This window comes from Schistocerca gregaria, chromosome 6 (assembly GCF_023897955.1).
Source record: "Schistocerca gregaria isolate iqSchGreg1 chromosome 6, iqSchGreg1.2, whole genome shotgun sequence".
NCBI lineage: Eukaryota > Metazoa > Arthropoda > Insecta > Orthoptera > Acrididae > Schistocerca > Schistocerca gregaria.
Genome location: NC_064925.1, coordinates 178603585 through 178621871, shown reverse-complemented (window position 1 = coordinate 178621871; position 18287 = coordinate 178603585). Strand labels below are relative to the sequence as shown.

The window sequence follows — 18287 nt, the reverse complement described above, 5'->3', positions numbered from 1 at the left end:
AACTATTAGTTTAATAAGTAACAGCTGCAAAATGCTAACACGAATTCTTTACTGATGAATGAAAAAACTTATAGAAGCCGACCTCGGGGAAGATCAGTTTCGATTCCGTAGAAATGTTGGAACACGTGAGGCAATACTGACCCTACGACTTATCTTAGGAGACAGATTAAGGAAAGGCAAACCTACGTTTCTAGCATTTGCAGACTTAGAGAAAGCTTTTGACAATGTTGACTGGAATACTCTCTTTCAAATTCTAAAGGTGGCAGGGGTAAAATACAGGGAGCGAAAGGCTATTTACAATTTGTACAGAAACCAGGTGGCAGTCATAAGAGTCGAGGGGCATGAAAGGGAAGCAGTGGTTGGGAAAGGAGTGAGACAGGGTTGTAGCCTCTCCCCGATGTTGTTCAATCTGTATGTTGAGTAAGCAGTAGAGGAAACAAAAGAAATATTCGGAGTAGGTATTAAAATTCATGGAGAACAAGTAAAAACTTTGAGGTTCGCCGATGACATTGTAATTCTGTCAGAGACAGCAAAGGACCTGGAAGAGCAGTTGAATGGAATGGACAGTGTCTTGAAAGGAGGATATAAGATGAACATCAACAAAAGCAAAACGAGGATAATGGAATGTAGTCGAATTAAATCGGGTGAAGCTGAGGGAATTAGATTAGGAAATGGGACACTTAAAGTAGTAAAGGAGTTTTGCTATTTAGGAAGTAAAATAACTGCTGATGGTCGAAGTAGAGAGGATAAAAAATGTAGACTGGCAATGGCAAGGAAGTCGTTTCTCAAGAAGAGAAATTTGTTAACATCGAATATAGATTTAAGTGTCAGGAAGTTGTTTCTGAAAGTATTTGTATGGATTGTAGCCATGTATGGAAGTGAAACATGGACAATAAATAGTTTGGACAAGAAGAGAATAGAAGCTTTTTAAATGTGGTGCTACAGAAGAATGTTGAAGATTAGGTGGGTAGATCACGTAACTAATGAGGAGGTATTGAATAGGATTGGGGAGAAGAGAAGTTTGTGGCACAACTTGACTAGAAGAAGGGATCGGTTGGTAGGGCATGTCCTGAGGCATCAAGGGATCACAAATTTAGCATTGGAGGGCAGTGTGGAGGGTAAAAATCATAGAGGGAGACCAAGAGATGAATACACTAAGCAGATTCAGAAGGATGTAGGTTGCAGTAGGTACTGGGAGATGAGGGAGCTTGCACAGGATAGGGTAGCATGGAGAGCTGCATCAAACCAGTCTCAGGACTGAAGATCACAACAACAACATATTATCATACACTCCTACAATGATAAACTACCTGTCACCTCACTTGTCATTGTCCTTCAGGATGTTGCATTTTTCTTCCGGCAGTGGAGTAATCTTGGGTTGCTGCAGTTGTGGTCTGAAGACTGGTTTGATGCAGCTTTCCAAGATGGCCCACCCTGCATTAGTCTCTTCTTCTACTGCAGTTGATTACCAAATCAACTGTTCCTTAGTGCCTCAAGTATGTCCTATCAACCAATCCTTTTATTTGGTTAGGTTTTGTCGTCAGTTTCTTTTTTTCCAATTTGGTTTAGTACATCATTAGTTATTGTGTCCACCCATCTAATTTTCAGCATTTTTCTGTAGAGCCTTATATCAAAATCATCTAGTTTTTTTCCTTGAACAAAACACTTATTGATCACATTTCACCTCCATTCAAGCTGCATTGCAAACACTACCTTCAAAAAAGAGTCCTCTATATTTAAATTTATGTTCACTGTTAACAAGTCTCGTTTTTGGAAATGCTTTTCTTCCTCTTTACTTGCTCTCTACTTTGGTGTTCATCAGTTACTTTTCTGCCCAAATAGGAAACCTTTTCTACTACGTTTAATGTCTCATTTCCTAATCTAATTCACTCAGCACCACATAATTCAACTACATTTGGTTACTCTTGGCTTATTGTTTGCTGCGAGATCCATATTATAACCTCATTTCAAGAGGGTACCCATTCCATTCAACTGCTCATCCAAGTCCTTTGCTTTCTCGGACAGAATTACAATGTCACACGCAAACCTCAAAGTTTTTATTTGTACTCTCTGAACTTAAATTTACCTTACTAAATTTTTCGTTTTTTACATTGGTAACTGGCAAACAAAAAATCTGTTTCACTTCCTTCTCAACTACTGCTTTCCTTTCACATCCTTCAACTCCTATACCTGTGGTCTAGTATCTGCACAAGCTGTAGATAACATTTCACTTCCTGTTTCATCCCTGCTACCTTCAGAGTTTTGAAGTGTGCAGTCCAGCCCACATTGGCAAAGCTTTCTCTAACACTACAAAATAATGGTACAAAAATACATTTGCCTTTTTTTTAAAATCTATTTTCTAACGCAAGTCATGCACTCGGTACTGCCTTGTGCGTTTGCACCATTTTTCTGAATGCCAACTGATCTTCCCTGAGATGGCCTCTACCATTTTTCTCATTGTTTAGTAAATAATTACTGTCTGTATATTGCAACCATGACTTATTAAATTAACTGTTTGGTAACATTCACAGTTCTAAGCACCTACCTTTTTTAGAATTACTGTTAGCACCGCCTACACAGCATAGTTCATGCTAAACTCAACCCGCTCTTTTCTCACGTCACATTCTGAAAGCCATGGCCAAAGAAGTCACACAGATGCAGTAGGTCTTTACTTCCAAAAAGCATTTGACTCAGTATCATACTAACACTTATCATACTTGATACAGTGTATCAAACGGAAATTTGTGACTTAATTGAGGACTTCTTGGTTGGGAGGACACAGCATGTTATCTCAGATGGCGAGTCATCAACAGATGTAAAAGTGTTTTATTACTGCCATTACTCTATAAAGAGAATGTCATATATATGAGTCTATAGCTGATAAAGTATTTTTTCTTAAACAACTACTCCACTGCTACACTTTTATTTATTTATTTCTTCTCTACTAGTTACAGAGTTGTAGCCTCACTCTCAATACATTTGGTTTAGGTTGCATGATTTATCATCCTTATTCCTTCTTGGCTGTTTCACAAGTGTTTTATTTCTATGAGGAAATATTGTTATTTGCTTAGCAGGTTACACAGAAATCTATAACCTAAACCATGCACTTTACAGTAGTTTGCAAAGTTTGGATGTAGACTCAATCTTTCTGCTAGGTTATAAAAGCAGTGCAAAATATCTAATTAACAATGAACATCAATGGATTAATGAAATTAAGGTGAAGTTAAGAACCAAGACAATGCAAGCAAGAATTTTTCCACTACCACTCATAGTTTGGAAGAATAGTTTTGCACATCCTGTGAGATGATAGTTTTACACAATCAGTGTGAGAAAGTAGGCAAAGTATTACTAGCACTAAAATCCAGAGTTTATGAATGTCAAATATTTAGCACGATCAAGGGCAGTGACGTAAAAATTAAGCATAACAACATTCTGTCTGTTATTACATCACTAATTACTCGAATCCAGCTGTTGACACACATAGTATTCCCCTCACACTTCACAGCCAGCCCTGCCAATATTGCTTCATGAAATACAGAACAGCATTAATCCTGTTGTTAATTTTTAGCCAAAAGCCACGTATGAAGGTGTACTTGGCAAATTAATGTAACTGCTTCCTGTCAGCTGTCAATGTGTTACCAGGGAAGCCTAGCCTTCTACTGATTACTTGCGGAGTGGGAGGGGGGGAGCATGGTCACCTACTGTTGGCTGTCCACCGCAATTGCCCTGGCTTCTACATTTCAAATTAGTGTCGACAGATTTATATTTTGATACTTATGTGCTCCTAAATCATTTGTCACATCACTGAGACCCACTGAAGCACCAACATACATTGATACATAATTTTAGTTTTTAATATTAAGGTTACTCATAATATGGTTTTGGTGCTCTAGCATTGGATGTGTTTGCAGATAAAATTGTTGAATATATAGTCCACTTGTGTTCTTCATATAGATCCAAACCCATTTGAGCACCTTTGTGCCACTGTCTGTGGGTTTTCTTTATTAAAACCTGTAAAATGTGAATATGCTTTAAGTGCTAATTAATCTGCAAAAATTAAGCTTATAATAGTTACTGTGTTAATGTGAATTTGGTTGGCAAGTTAAAAAATTCTCTAACATGAATTTTAAAATTTTCTCCGCAAATTAAGTGTTCAAAGAAATTTTGAGCTTTGAGCTGGTCTTCGTAAACTACACTCCATGGTATTTCGGCTGTAGACCTGCCAGTCAACCTCAGGTGAGTCATCCAGGACTGTAGAAAGTGTCCTCTGTTCTTTAATATACAGCAAGCTGTGAGTATTCTGCACAAGCATTAAAATCAAGCTGGCAGTCAGACCATATTACCTGTTGGTAGATATCTCACTGGTGGAACCACCGTCAACTGTCCTCAGTGTTGCTGTTCACCTTGACCATTTACACAGTCTGTAATCTTTGATTTCAGCAAATCGTTGAGATGATAGGATTACACATACTATGTAGCTGGTAGTTGTCATCGCAGTTCATCAGATTTCACCCTGGTATGGCTCACTGGATTTTCCACCAAGTGTATTTCCACAGATTCTTTAATACTTGAGTCCCAAAAAGATGCTGGCTGTAGCCAAAATTATTGTTTTATCACACTCCTTTGAATGCTCAGTGGAGATTCGATGGCTGCAAGAGAGAGTGCAGTGATGATCGGTGCAACGGTCTTCCACAGAATGCATGGTCTAGTCTATACAAAACATACAACACTGGTGAGGTATTCTGTAAATCCCAGTAACAAATAGCCCTTCACTTACCCTAGCAGGTCAGCAGTCTTAAATGTGGGTACAAACAACTTTCAACCGAAAATTATGGAAGATTCTTGCTATTTTAAGTGAAATGTTGCCAAAAACGGGAAGGAAGGCTAGATACTTTGCTGGGGTGGTCTCCTCTTTACCCACTTTGTGGTTCTTGGTTTTAACTGATAGTGCCCAGTTCACCTGCTGGGTAACATATTCATTTTCCTTGCACACTGCTTGTAGGTGGGCAAGCCCTTTAGGTGAATTACCTTCATTTGAGACTGTCTGAGCTCTGTGCACCAGCATTTTAAGCACACTCAAAGTTTGTGGCAGATAATGACAACTCAGTGATAGTACAGGTAACTATGTGTGGGTCTATGACAAACTGAATGCTCCACAAGGCCATTATTCTTCCATCTAACCAAAATATCCAAGAAAAGCAGACAGCAATTTTCCTCTACTTTCATAGTGAGCTGGTTGTTCTTATGAATGAAGCTGAGATGATGGAAAAACTTCATTAATTTACCTTTACCATGAAGCCATACTGTGAAAGTATGATCCTCAGGGGAGAGAAAGGGCTACCCACGGCAACACTGCCTGTCTGCTAAAAATTTTCCTGGTTGAACATGAAATGGGTTGAGGAAAGAGTGTGCCAAAACAACGTAGTAATGTTCACCTGAAACTTATTACCAATCACTGTCAAAAAATCAGAAAGGGATCTTTGTAGAAGAAGATACTATACCAAAACTGACTAAATCATCCGAACTACTTAAGACAGAGAGCCCCCAGTCTGTCGATAAAAACTGACAATTTTGTATGTGATGAGAGCATTTTCCTACCAACAGCTTCAACAAGGAAACAAAATGATTGGCTAAAATATGTTGGGGTGCCAGTGTTGCTGACTGGTGGCCGTATTATGTCAGTTCTGCAGGATAACGTGTTCCACTGCTAACCACTTAGGCCTACAAAAGATGTTTATGGAAACACAAAACACTGTTTCAGTAGTTGTTACTTGTGGAACATCCTACTGTGCATGCTATGGTTTGCCATATGTACAGATGTGTTGTATAAGACGTCAGCTCAGAAAGACAACACACTATGACGAGTGTGCTTCTCCACTTACTGTGGAGCCACACTTATGTTCTGGCACCTTGCTTTATAATGTCTTGGAAGAAATGGCACAAAGGATGGGAGCAATAATATCAACATGACTGAAGTTATACGTAAGAACTGTTGATTTCCAGATGTCAAATCATTACATGTTACGATCTATTGTGAGCTGCAAGTTATGAGATCTGTAACACCTGAAGTTGTAAATACGACTGTGTAGAGGAAACATTGAAAATATAATACAGAAGGGTTATTGCAAAAGTGATTATTTTGTTTTAGTAGTTTAAATACATCAAAGCTCTCTCTCAGTACCCGCCTACTGCCAAAGTTGAAGTTACAAGCCACAGTCTAGTGGTACTCCATAGCGAGTCCAATACAGCAAATAACTTCAAGAATGGCAAACACAAGATACCTGTAATGCAAAAATTGGCATACACATGAGCAGGGTGACAGATTGTGCATGCTGTGGAACACCATGCTAAAACCACTTATACATAACACCCCAAAAAGATGATGTTCTTTATGGATGCCATTCAGTCTTGGAGGTATGCAATCATGTGGTCTAAAGTTCTTGATAGTCCCTTAATATAACGAGGAAAAATTCTGGAGTGCAGGAATCTTACATTGCACATGTCCTGTAGGATCCATAAAGTCATATAGCAGACTATTAAACTTTACATACATACAATGAGTTAACAGTACTATTGCAATGGTACTATGTCCGAGATTCCATTGTGCTCTCTTTTCTGCAGACATTAGGTTAGTGCAATTAGGAGGCTTGTTTCTCTTCTTATTTCTTCTGCAGCACCCAGCGGGCGGCCTATGGCTTCTTCAGCACCACCCACAATATTTATTAAAAATGACACTCTAGATGTAGCTGCACAATTGAGTTTGGACAATACAACACTGCCTGTATTAGGATTGGCGGAAAGTCTGATGAACTGTGATAAAGGCTACCAACTGGATACTGCCTGGAATTCTACAATCTTCATAATTTGCTCAAATTGAAGTTGACAGAGTGCACTGAAAGCCATAGAAACACAGAGGACAGCCGAGTTCAGCAATTCCACAGGCAATGGCCCTAGCACCGTGTAGTGTGACCAGTCTGTCAATTTTAACACATGGGTTGGATACTAACAGTGTATGATATATTGCAGAACAGAGGATTTCTTTGTCATTCTTCAATAGCTTGCCTAAAGACAACTGGCAGGTGTCTAGTTGAGATATCATAGAGTTTAGTTGATGACGACTGATTGTAAGTCCAAAATATTCTGTTTTCCTTCTGCCAATACCCTCTGTATGTGGAAGTTTTCTTCTGTTTTAAGTTTACGGTATAGACTGTGACTGGATTTTAGTATTTTGAAATATATTTCTATTTTTGTTAGGCGATGGTTGTGGGTTATTAGGTGGTCAGCAAATGTGCTATCGTGGCTGTTACTTTTTACCTTGTTTTAAAATTCCTGGATGTTTGTTCCATGTATACTGACTGAGAAGTGTTGGATGGAACTTGATAGGCCTTTGCAATTTACATTATAAAATTCATTTTGCATTAAAACAGATAAAACACTAAATTAACTTATCTCACCACCAAAAGAATAAACAGCACTCATGACTTCATGATATTCAGGAAACTAACAACTATGAGCACTCCCATAATCAAACCACACACTGACACACAAACAAGCAGAACTGCATACAGAAGCTAAATACAATAAAATGATACACACATTATACAAAATTAAACCAACAATGTGTAAACAGAAAGGAATGACCGGGCCTCATGTTAAAAAAATTTTGCACAATACCACAAAACGGACCCAACACGCAGGAGCTAACCACATGAAAAACACAACAGAGCTACAACCCCCCCCCCCCCCACACACACACAAAACAAAATGTACATACTCACTTAGAATAATAAAACATTTCACAGCATGGGCAAAACTTAAAGAAACAGGAACATCAAATGTAATACAAAACAGACAACGTAACATAGAAAACACTCAGAATACAGGAAACACCCACATATATTCAAAAGATCAGGCAGATATGAACTTGCGTGCAACACTTGTCAGTCCATATACACAGGGTAAATATGTAGGAAATTTAAGAAAACTTTTTTGAAAAAGAAACATTTCAAAGTACTAAGATTCAGCCATAGATATAGAGGTATGTTCAATACAAATTGTCTGCTTTGACCAGTGAAGGAAACTTGACAAACACTCTAAACAATGTTATGTTATTGGCAATTTTTCAAATGGGCTAAGGTACAGATCAGTCTGCCACCACAACCATGTGTTTTATCCATTTGTTGGCTTTGATAACTCACAACCAAACCTATTTGTTGGCTTTGATAACTCACAACCAAACTGCTACCTTCCAATTTAACCTACAGCTTTGGCAAAGCTACAGCACACTGGTCTGTCACAACATAGGCCTTTTGATTATTCCATTTGCAGGCTTCACCAACTCAAGTCAAACTATTACCTTCAAACCTAACCTACACCTTGGGCTAAACTACAGATCAGTGTCACCACAAGTATTATTTTTCTTGGTTTTGAATCCATTGACTTTGCCAACTAACAACAAAATTATGAATATATGCACCAAACGTTACATTGACAGCAGCCATAAATATAAACTGACCATTTGTATTGAACATTCCTCTTGACACTCAAGTCACACCCCCCCCCCCCCCCCCCCACACACACACACACAAACTTCAGGCAGATCTGAAAAAGTGTCATTAACAAACAAACTTTTGCATTACATGTGTAGTGTTTGTGTGTCCTTCTCAACAGCCCACGAGAACATGCAGATGAAAGATGATTTGTAAAAGCTAAATGTAAGTAACCACAAATTCAGTCAAAAAATATCTTCACACAACAGAATGACATTCAGGTGTAAAGAGACATGTTAACTCACAAATCAAATTAAACACAACGTATTTTAGTCACAGATTACTAACTGCCAGTGTACAGCTCTGTACTGAGGATCGTCCATAACCTAATAATGTAAACTATGGTAATGACATCAAACAATAAAAGTTTTAAGTCAAATTTCCATAGATTAATTTTTGCTGGAAACATGTCCACATTTTACAGACCTGAATAAAGAAAAATCCACTGAAGATGGCATAAAGGTCCTGAATCATGTTTCGGTCTATATGAAAAAATAGTGTTTGGGGTAAAAGTTATGTACTGAACCTCCTCCTATTTTCCAATGTGCCAGACATAAACATTAGACTTCACTGCAGGTCATTTTGTTACCACAATCAGATTTTCTGCTTTCATATTCATTGGCTTCGCCAACTTGTAACCAAACTGTCATCTTCCTACTTAACCTAGATCTTGGGCTGCACTACAGATCAGTCTGTCACCAAACCAAGATTTTGGGCCATTGCGTAATTCTAACTGTGCATAATGGGTGGAAACTATATACTATAAAGCATGTATTGCCGAAAAGTTTTTATTACACTGTCTATGGTGTTATGCTAAAGTTTAAGCTAATGCATCACAACCAAAACAGAAGACATTAAATATTTGGGCCTACCACAAGTGACATTCTGTTTCTCAGCAGTGACTTATCATTCCACAACACTGATCACATGCACAGGAAATTTTTTTTGAAATGTCTCTTAGAGATGTGACTGCTAACAAAAAATCAATTCTGTGTGTACTGCTGTTAGAAGAGTAACTGAGCATACAGATACATAATACTTTCAGGAGGCAATCAAACACAGACAAGCAGTCATTAAACAAATACAAGAAAAGGAACAGGAACGCATCAGACAAAGACAAGAGCTTTTCAAGGAAATAGAAATTCTGAAGGAAGAAGAAAAGCGCTGTGAACGTCACATAAAGGAAACCATGATACGGAAAGTGAGGGAATTAAGGTACGACAATCCAAATTTTGATTCCTTGACAAAACTATATGTAAATAAGGTACTCATCCTGGTAATACATTTCAGGAAGGATAAGCTACCAGAAGTTTACATCAAGGAAGTTGAAAGACAACTGAAGCTTGTCAAAGAGTAAGAGTTTTCCTTCATATGAAATGGAAAGTAAATAAAGACAATTTAATTTCTGTATTATTTAAAACTTTGTAAGTAATTTTCAAAACACAAATATTTAAACAATGAAAGAAGGAAAAACAAGAAATAAATTTAAGTACTTGACAAATATTTCTTTCACATTTCTAAAATTAGGATTTCAATGAAAATACATATTTGCTGTCACTACCTCAACCACCCCATTTCTCTTTCAAATCAGCAATTTTCACAGAACTACTACTTACAGTTTGTCTTTCCTTGCCTTACATGAAACTTTATGCTTTCATCTTACTAGGTAAACAATTTTTTCTCAAAACAAACTCTTAGACTTTACTCTGAATGGGTAGTATGGCACTACATATTTCTCATCTCATTACCTACTGAAAGCTATTTCTTAAAAAGTATTTAATTACCTGATTACCTGGATATTCAATAAGTGAACATTCCTATTTACTGCACTGGCAGTAGCAATTCCTATTACAAACAGGCCTCTAATGCTACAGCATGTAGGGGGTCATTCTTTTAGATTTTAATGTTGACACATGGATATTCAGCTTTTAGTAACTTATAATCATCATTTATTTAGACTACACTCACAAAGGGAGAATTTGATTTCTCTTTTTTATGCAAATTTATGGCTTTACTGACAAGTTAGCCTGTTTAAGCACAAGTAGAACATCACGAATATTACTATATAGCTACAACACTGCACTGACTTAACCTTAACTTTCCTCACGTCTGATGGTTCTTCTTGGTGCCATTTACGATAATGTGGAACTGAGTTTGGAGCTCAGTTTGCTAAGAACAGCAATATCCACTTCATTACAATATCGCTAAATAATTTCCTCAGTCTTACTCTGCGTGGAATTTCGGTAAGAAACTTCGCTTTAGTATCTAAGTAAATATCTACGTATGTACACAATCAGTAACGAAAGACCTTTCATTCAGTGTTCATCGTACGGAAGGTATAACTAGCATCTTTATGTCGAGAGTAACCACACTGAAAATCCATAACACGGAGTACCATAAACCATAAACTCTCTATCAAACTTTTGAAGCTGGGACATTATTTGAGCACGCAATAAAAACAGTATCGAAAGAATATGTATAGCATCCTCATGCAGAAGCGTAGCATCATTTCATTCTGTGTTTGTTCGTCGGGAGTGAAACAAGAAAAGAGAAGGTCTCTAGTGACTCTTGCATAATATTTCGGTGCGATTTACCACCAAACATTTACGTTACGGACAACACGACAATTAGAAACTATATTTACAGCCGACGGCCGAATATTACAAAAGGGTATCTAACAACTCTATACCATGAAATATCGATTGACAATTTAAAACTACACAAAATTCTTTAAATATCTGAATGTCACAAACTCACCGCATGTGTACGCACTCACAACCAAAATATTACAAAGTTATTCGTTGGAAGCTACTATTTAGTTACTCTTTGCCTTCACATTCCACAGATGTTGCTGTGAACTGTTTAGTCCATGGTCGTCTGATGGGTGCGAAGGTGAATATTCGGTAGTAAAAACGTCCCAAATACAGCATCAAGTCTCAAACTTATTGTCCCTTTCACCCACAATAAAGCTTGATGTGAAATCATGACAAAAAATTTACACCGCATCTAGGGGAAGTATTTATATTTCTGCTCTAGAGAAAACAATGCAGGGTAAAATTTACGAGTCGTTTCGAGAAGGCGCTCTTGATTTACTTAGCTTGTGAGAATTAAACCGCATTTCTAAACAAACCCTATTTCCACTAAGATATTAATAAATAAGCGACACTAATTCCGTCTCTTCTTGGTGACTTGCCACTGCGTGACAAGTCATATTTGCTGAGCACAGAGACACTTTTGGTTTTCTGTTGTTGAGTGTAGTCCCAGTGTAGCAATTTTGTACAGATAAATAAGATTAAATAGCGATAACTAAAGTGCTGCGAAGGGTAACTCTACAAGGATGAGCTGCTATTTACAGCTTAACGATAATTATTAGGACCAATTGCATCTCGGTGTCGAATCTAGGCATTCAAGAAGGTGTTAGAAACGATTAACATACCGTATCCATCCTGGGAAAATTGTGGATATAAAATATGTATGTGTTGCTTACCAATCCACCCTGTAGACAGTGTGGTGCATCGATGTTAGCAAACTGGAAGCTTTGAACGATTTGCAAATCTCCAACAATTGACTAACCGCCAAATTATAATACCGACTCAAGGGCTTTGCTGGCATGTGATCAGCATCCAACTGGACATGTTGATCTCTGGCTTTGAAATCTAAGAGCACTTAGGGCTGATTGAGATTGCTGTGACGATAGTCATGTCAAGATTTAACACTGTTTGTCTAAGCTCTTCAGGCTCTGGTAAATTGTGTTTACCTATATCTTGCTATTCAAAACTTGACTGAATGCACAATAAGTTGGCTCTTGTAGATCATAATGCCTGTACTATTTTCTGTTAGCGACTAGAAATTTCATAATTGTAAGATCTGAATATACAGTCCTGGCGGTTAAAGAGAAAATATATGCCATCAGTTTGGATGAAGAGGGGTATCAGAATTCTGGCGAAGAAATGGAAATGAAATAAAATTAAAATAAGGAATTTTTTGTTACAGAAGAATGGATAAGGAATTATACAGATATAAGCTCCAATCTCAGAAAGAAAATTAAAATCATATCTGTAACATTAAAAAAAAAATGGTTCAAATGGCTATGAGCACTATGAGACTTAACATCTGAGGTCTTCAGTCCCCTAGAACTTGGAACTACTTAAACGTAACTAACCTAACGACATCACACACATCCATGCCCAAGGCAGGATTCGAACCTGCAACCATAGCAGTCGTGCGGCTCCAGACCGAAGTGCCTACAGCCGCTCCACCACCGCAGCTGGCTGTAATGTTGAAGAAACTGAAAACATACCTTCAACACCTCTTTTAAAAGTAAATAAAAATATTTATATAAATAATATAAACCTCATATTTTGATGACAGATACAAGGTCTACAAATAGTGGCAGATAAATGTCAGCTAACGGGACTTCAACATGATAATGAAATGTTTCTGTTACAAATTATTTCAAAGACTAAAAATTGTCATATGTGAAAAATATGGGTATTACAGCAAGAATAACATAGGCCAAATATTAAAAGAATATGCTGGGAAGAACAATATATTTGCATTAAACACTTTCTTCCAGTAAAAAAAGAAAACAAGTAGTCGATGAACCTCGCAAGAGAAAAATTGAATAAAAAAATAAATCAGACTATACTTTGTCAAAAAACAAATAAACTGAATAGGATGTGACTTTTTTTTTAAAAGAATACCAAGTGATCATAGATTAGTGACACACATAACAAAAATGTATACCAATCATAGGAAGAACCAAACTCATTTGTCAATAAATCATCAATACATATTATGAGATTTTGTTTGAGATGAGGGAGGTGTACCACCTTAAATTAAGCAACAAGTTCAACATCTTAGAAAACTAAGATGACAAAGATATAGACAAAAGGATGACTATTGAACAATGTTATTTAGGCAAGCAGCAAAGATAGTAGCATGTGTGAAATAGACAAAAGCACAAGTAATTCCAATGAAATAAGGCAACTGGTAAATGAAAAGAGAGATGAATTAAACAACGCTTTTGAGATATATTTTTTCAATTAATCAAGAATATAGAATGAAACTTTGCTATGAGAAACAGAGAGAAAGTGCTTAAGCAACCTAATTTTTTTTTAAAAAAAAGGTTTGTGTTGTTCAAGAGATGAATGCATGCCAATTACATTTACTATTAAAATGCCATTTCAAAAGTAATAACGGCTAAGGCCTCTGACGATGTTTGACGAGTGAGAAACAGATAAGGTGAAATAGTAAAGATTAAAGCCTGTAGTAAAATTAATGCAGAATGAGCTTCCCTAATTATTTACAAAACATGTTTCGAGACTAATACTTTATCAAGAATGGAATGAGGCCACAACTGTTCTACTTCAAAAGAAAAGACAATCAGACTAAAAGATCATCTTCTTGATTTACAAGATTTATGTTGGAGTTACCACAAGGAAAAAAACATCTAATTTTAATTAAGCAAAGAAACCAACTGGCTTTAGATTGTACTATGTACTATTAGTTGGATTCTATTGATGGTATGGTGAGAGGAATATGGGGTGCAGTACATGGCAAAGTTCTATATTTTTGTTGAGAGAGATACAATTAGATAACTAAATGTTACAAAAATATCTATTAAAGTGCTAATGTAGGGAGTAGAAAACCAAAATATTCCTTTTAGCAGTTTCTGTGTGAATACGCTTTGATTTGATTGCAAACTTGGGTTATCCAAACTGGAATAAGGATTTACAACAAACTTTCACAGATTATAAAGAAGGACACTGACTGTCCTGTTGTATTCAAGAGGAAACTGTTCTTAAGGGAATAGCTTTATAAAGAATTTTTGGATGATATGTTGCACTCTTGTGAAACTGGGCTTTCTCATATACTTCTCTATAAAAATCATTACTGTGTGTTCTCAGCTAGCCATGGAACTCACTATTTGAAGAAGGAAACAGGAGGACAAGTTTTCAAAAGGCACATACTTTGATAGATACAGAGATATGGAAGAGTCTTAATCTTAAATCTCTTGAAAATATCCCTGTAGGTCTCCTTATGTGCAGCTCCTTTCACTATTCCTATTACTGGTATTGGAATAATAAATGCATGTTTTGCCAGACTTGAATGGCCCTAAAATAAGACACCATATTGCAGCATGGGTACACATCACTATTTGTTCACTGTAACATTTTTTAGCATTCTAGATGCATAATAGCATTTACTTAACTTTTTATTGAGCACTTTAGATACTCATCTAAACAAATTCCTAAAAATTTCATATTAGGAGTTTGCTTAACTTCACAATTATATTTGGCTTTACATTATACGATATACGGCTGAAATTTATCCATAATGTTTTTTTTTTCTCATTTACAAATAAAACAGTTGGCACTGAACCATTTAGCTGCTTTTTCTGTTGTTATTTCTATTTTTTGGGCAAGTCTGTCTCATTCTGAGCTTTAAGAAAGAGACTTGTGTCATCAACAAAAAGTACAGCATCAGCTTGTGTTAAACAGCATGGCATGTCATTTATGAACACCAAGAACGACAAGAGTACCAACACTGAACCTCATTCTACGCCATAACTAAGTTTCTTATAAGCAGAAAAGTGTGAGTTTCCTTCATTAACTATTTCTGCTCTCTTGTGTTTGTCAGAGAAGTATTATCTAAGTGACATGTGAGCAGTACTATAGGTTCCATAACAACATAGTTTTCCGAGCAATAGTTTATGATCAATAACATCAAATGCCCAGGATAAATCTGAAAACACCCTACAGTTTACTTCATTACGATCTATAGTGTATAGAACAGGTATTAGAAAAATATATATAGATGTTTCAGTTAATCTACTATATCTAAAACCATTTTGGTCATTGAGAAACATTCCATTTTTGCTGAGGAAAGCAGAGAGTCTTTTGTATATTACTCTTTCTATATTTTTGAGAAACAGGATAACACTAATAAAGGCCTGTAGTTTCGCACCACAGGGATCACTATTTTTGTGTAATGGTTTTATAATTGATAGCTTAAGTTCTCTAGGGACTTAATGGTACTGAAAGGACCATTAATTATATCTACAAGCAGTGAAGCAATATATTTGCTGTTTTTAATTACTTTATCAGGAAAGCCATTGCTAGCTACTTTGCAGACTACCTTTTAAGCGATGTGACAGGTATTACTTTTTATTCCTGTACGTACATCAACTGAATGAGGGACAATGTTAGTATCTTCTAACAATGTAAATAACAAACAACAGAAGACTCAAAAAGAATACTGTTGTACACAATGTCTGTTTCTAATTTTGATTGCGTATTGATGTGTGCTCAATTTGGAACTTATAGATTTGTTTTTGTCATGTAAATAAGAAAAAAATATGAACCTACTGTGTCTACTATTTCATCATGCGATTTAGTGGTTCACACGAACAAAAGCAATAGACAGTCTCAATGCCAATAATTTCAGCTTTTTGGGTTCCAGTATGTTAGCTAGCAATTCAATGATGACCAGTTTGCCTTGAACCATATGTAGTAATCATTAACTAGTATTTTGTCTCCTTTCTTGTGAAGTGCCTTGACAACAGCATGTTTATAGTTGTCTAGGAAAACCCTAATATCAAAAACTTTACTATATAAATAACTTAGTATATTGCAGACTTCAGCAGAATGACATTTCATTATTGTACTACTGATTTCATAATGACACTTTAAGGAATTGTTCAGACACAAGCTATCTGTTGCAGTGAGACGAATTGTAGAAGTGGGTACTGTATAATGGGCCATTTACATGACGCAAATGAACCTACAGTACAGAGCAATAAGTATATATAGCGACGTAGTGTTGGATTACTTGATTTTGAGAACACTTTTGATTTTATTTAAGGAAAAAATGTATATGAACAGCAATTGAGGAAAAGGCATTGATTCAACTCATATTAGTCTACTGAAGAATACACAGCATGTTTCCTAAAATTTGATACTCTCAGTTGGAGCATACATTCTAATTTATTCAAACATGTTTCTTTTGAAATTGTCATGATCACACTAAATATAATGACGAAGTTGACTGGTTTTGGGAACTAAGGAGGTGTTGTCAAAGTTTTTAAAAACAAAAAGGGAAAAAACTATACTTATCTTCAAATATAAAACTGAAAAGTGCGTAAGTATAAAAAAATAATGTATACTGCTTGCTTTTAGAAGGTAATGTGTCACAGTCATGGTATGTTCATCTCAGGCAGTTAACATGAACTTCCATTCCTCAGCCTGTGCCACATTTATAGGAATGGGAAGATGTGCACATCATTTCTCTGACACATAACCTTGTAATAAGACTTCCAGATAGGTGACTGTGTTTCATATCTCTGAAATTTGAATTTCGTTTTAGCAATGATTATTGAATTTCGTCTTTTCTCTATTTAGAACTGAAAAACTAGTCAACTTGGTCAATTTTAACAAAGACAAGTTTAATAAAGACATATTACGTATGGTGTTGTCATGACTGATATGAGCATATAGGGGTGGTGCAGAAGGCGAAATCTTACAGTTTAAGACAAGAAAAAGTTTTGTGGAAACTACTAAGTCGAAATTTACAAATGCAAATGTGCCACTGAAAACCGTAACTTACTTGTGAAAACCTGAATTAGATGTTTCTGTAAGGTGTGTAAGAGGAGGAGGCCAGCTTACACATGTAGTTTAATCCCACATCATTTCCTGTGGTGGAATCTTGTAGCAGTGGCATCTCTTTACAATGAGCAGAAGCTCCTGGAAAGAATTCTCACTGTCTGTGATATTGTTTGAGAAACAGAAGAGTATCATACAGGCTTGTGGAGTGATATTCTGTCTGTATAGAAGCTGGTGGACGCTAGTTTGTGCAGCTGTTGAAAATGTAGCATATCGTGCAAATTGTGAAGATAAATAAAATTATAAATAAAATGTGCCTACCTGAATTTTTCTCATCAAACTTGAAATCTCATTTTTGCTTATAAATTTCGACTTAGTCACTTGTGAATCAGGAATCGCTATTTCAGTTTCATAAATTTGTTCTTCTGCATCACCTTGAAAGTTATTGTCATTATCATGGGTACGTCAGGTAATGAGATTTCACTTCACATTTCAATAGACTTAAATGAAGTTCCCCTAACTGCGAGCTGTATAAAAGCAGATGGAATAGTCTTAACAGAACAAACATGACCCACCTTCATTTTACAGATACTATAGTACTGTTCTTTTCTAGTTCACAGAAACTTCAAGAATAGATAGAATGATTTAATACAGCAGTTCTGAAGATAAAATTAAAATGAATTACAATACTCTGATAATACATAATTACTGTGTCATAAATAAAAAATTACTAAATAACATTTAAGTCAAAGAGCCACTAAATGAGCCTATATGACAATGTTCATTGGAAACAACTGCTGTGATGTGACATACTGTGTCTAGCACAGCAGAAAAGGTGTAGTTAGCACTAAGCTGACAGTAAATATTTTGTGTGTTTTCACAGTTATTGAAATAGAGATGGGAAAAGCAAGAGAAGGACAAGGAAATCTGTTGACTCAGACAGGCAAAGAGGTGGCGATTGAGTTACTATTTTGTTTATTGGGTCCAGTGCTAGGCGGAATAAAAGTAATAATGTCTCATGGTAAATGCTGAAAATTGAGAAAAAACCTTCAATATAGAAAAATTATGTGATTAATTACTATCAGTATCCAATGAGCTATAATAGAAGTACAACATTGGAAATTTAATTTCAGAA

The 18287-nt window shown here is 36.2% G+C and overlaps 2 protein-coding genes across 7 annotated transcripts in view; one reads left to right on the top strand and one right to left on the bottom strand.

Moving 5' to 3' along the window:
- The window catches only part of LOC126278684 (cilia- and flagella-associated protein 45-like), a 123180-nt gene extending 113133 nt beyond the window's left edge, over positions 1 to 10047 (top strand). Inside the window, exons 7-8 of the mRNA XM_049978938.1 lie at positions 9595 to 9764; positions 9840 to 10047. Of these exons, the coding sequence (XP_049834895.1) occupies positions 9595 to 9764; positions 9840 to 9906 (237 nt within the window). The 3' untranslated portion in view covers positions 9907 to 10047. The remainder of the gene's footprint in view (positions 1 to 9594; positions 9765 to 9839) is intronic.
- Positions 1 to 17177, bottom strand: part of LOC126278685 (cyclin-H) — a 72695-nt gene extending 55518 nt beyond the window's left edge. Inside the window, exons 1-2 of one of the 6 annotated variants that reach the window (XM_049978942.1) lie at positions 11307 to 11357; positions 4344 to 4649 (exon numbers count right to left, since the gene is read on the bottom strand). Coding sequence is in view for 1 of the 6 variants with exons in the window: in XM_049978940.1 (XP_049834897.1) it covers positions 7455 to 7479 (25 nt within the window). In the remaining 5 variants the exon portion in view is untranslated. Of the gene's footprint in view, positions 1 to 4343; positions 4650 to 7454; positions 7495 to 10333; positions 10356 to 11238; positions 11260 to 11306; positions 11361 to 17156 lie in introns of those variants that run through there. The other 5 variants (XM_049978944.1, XM_049978941.1, XM_049978945.1 and 2 more) reach the window with 5 other exon arrangements.
- Positions 17178 to 18287: the final 1110 nt, after the last annotated feature.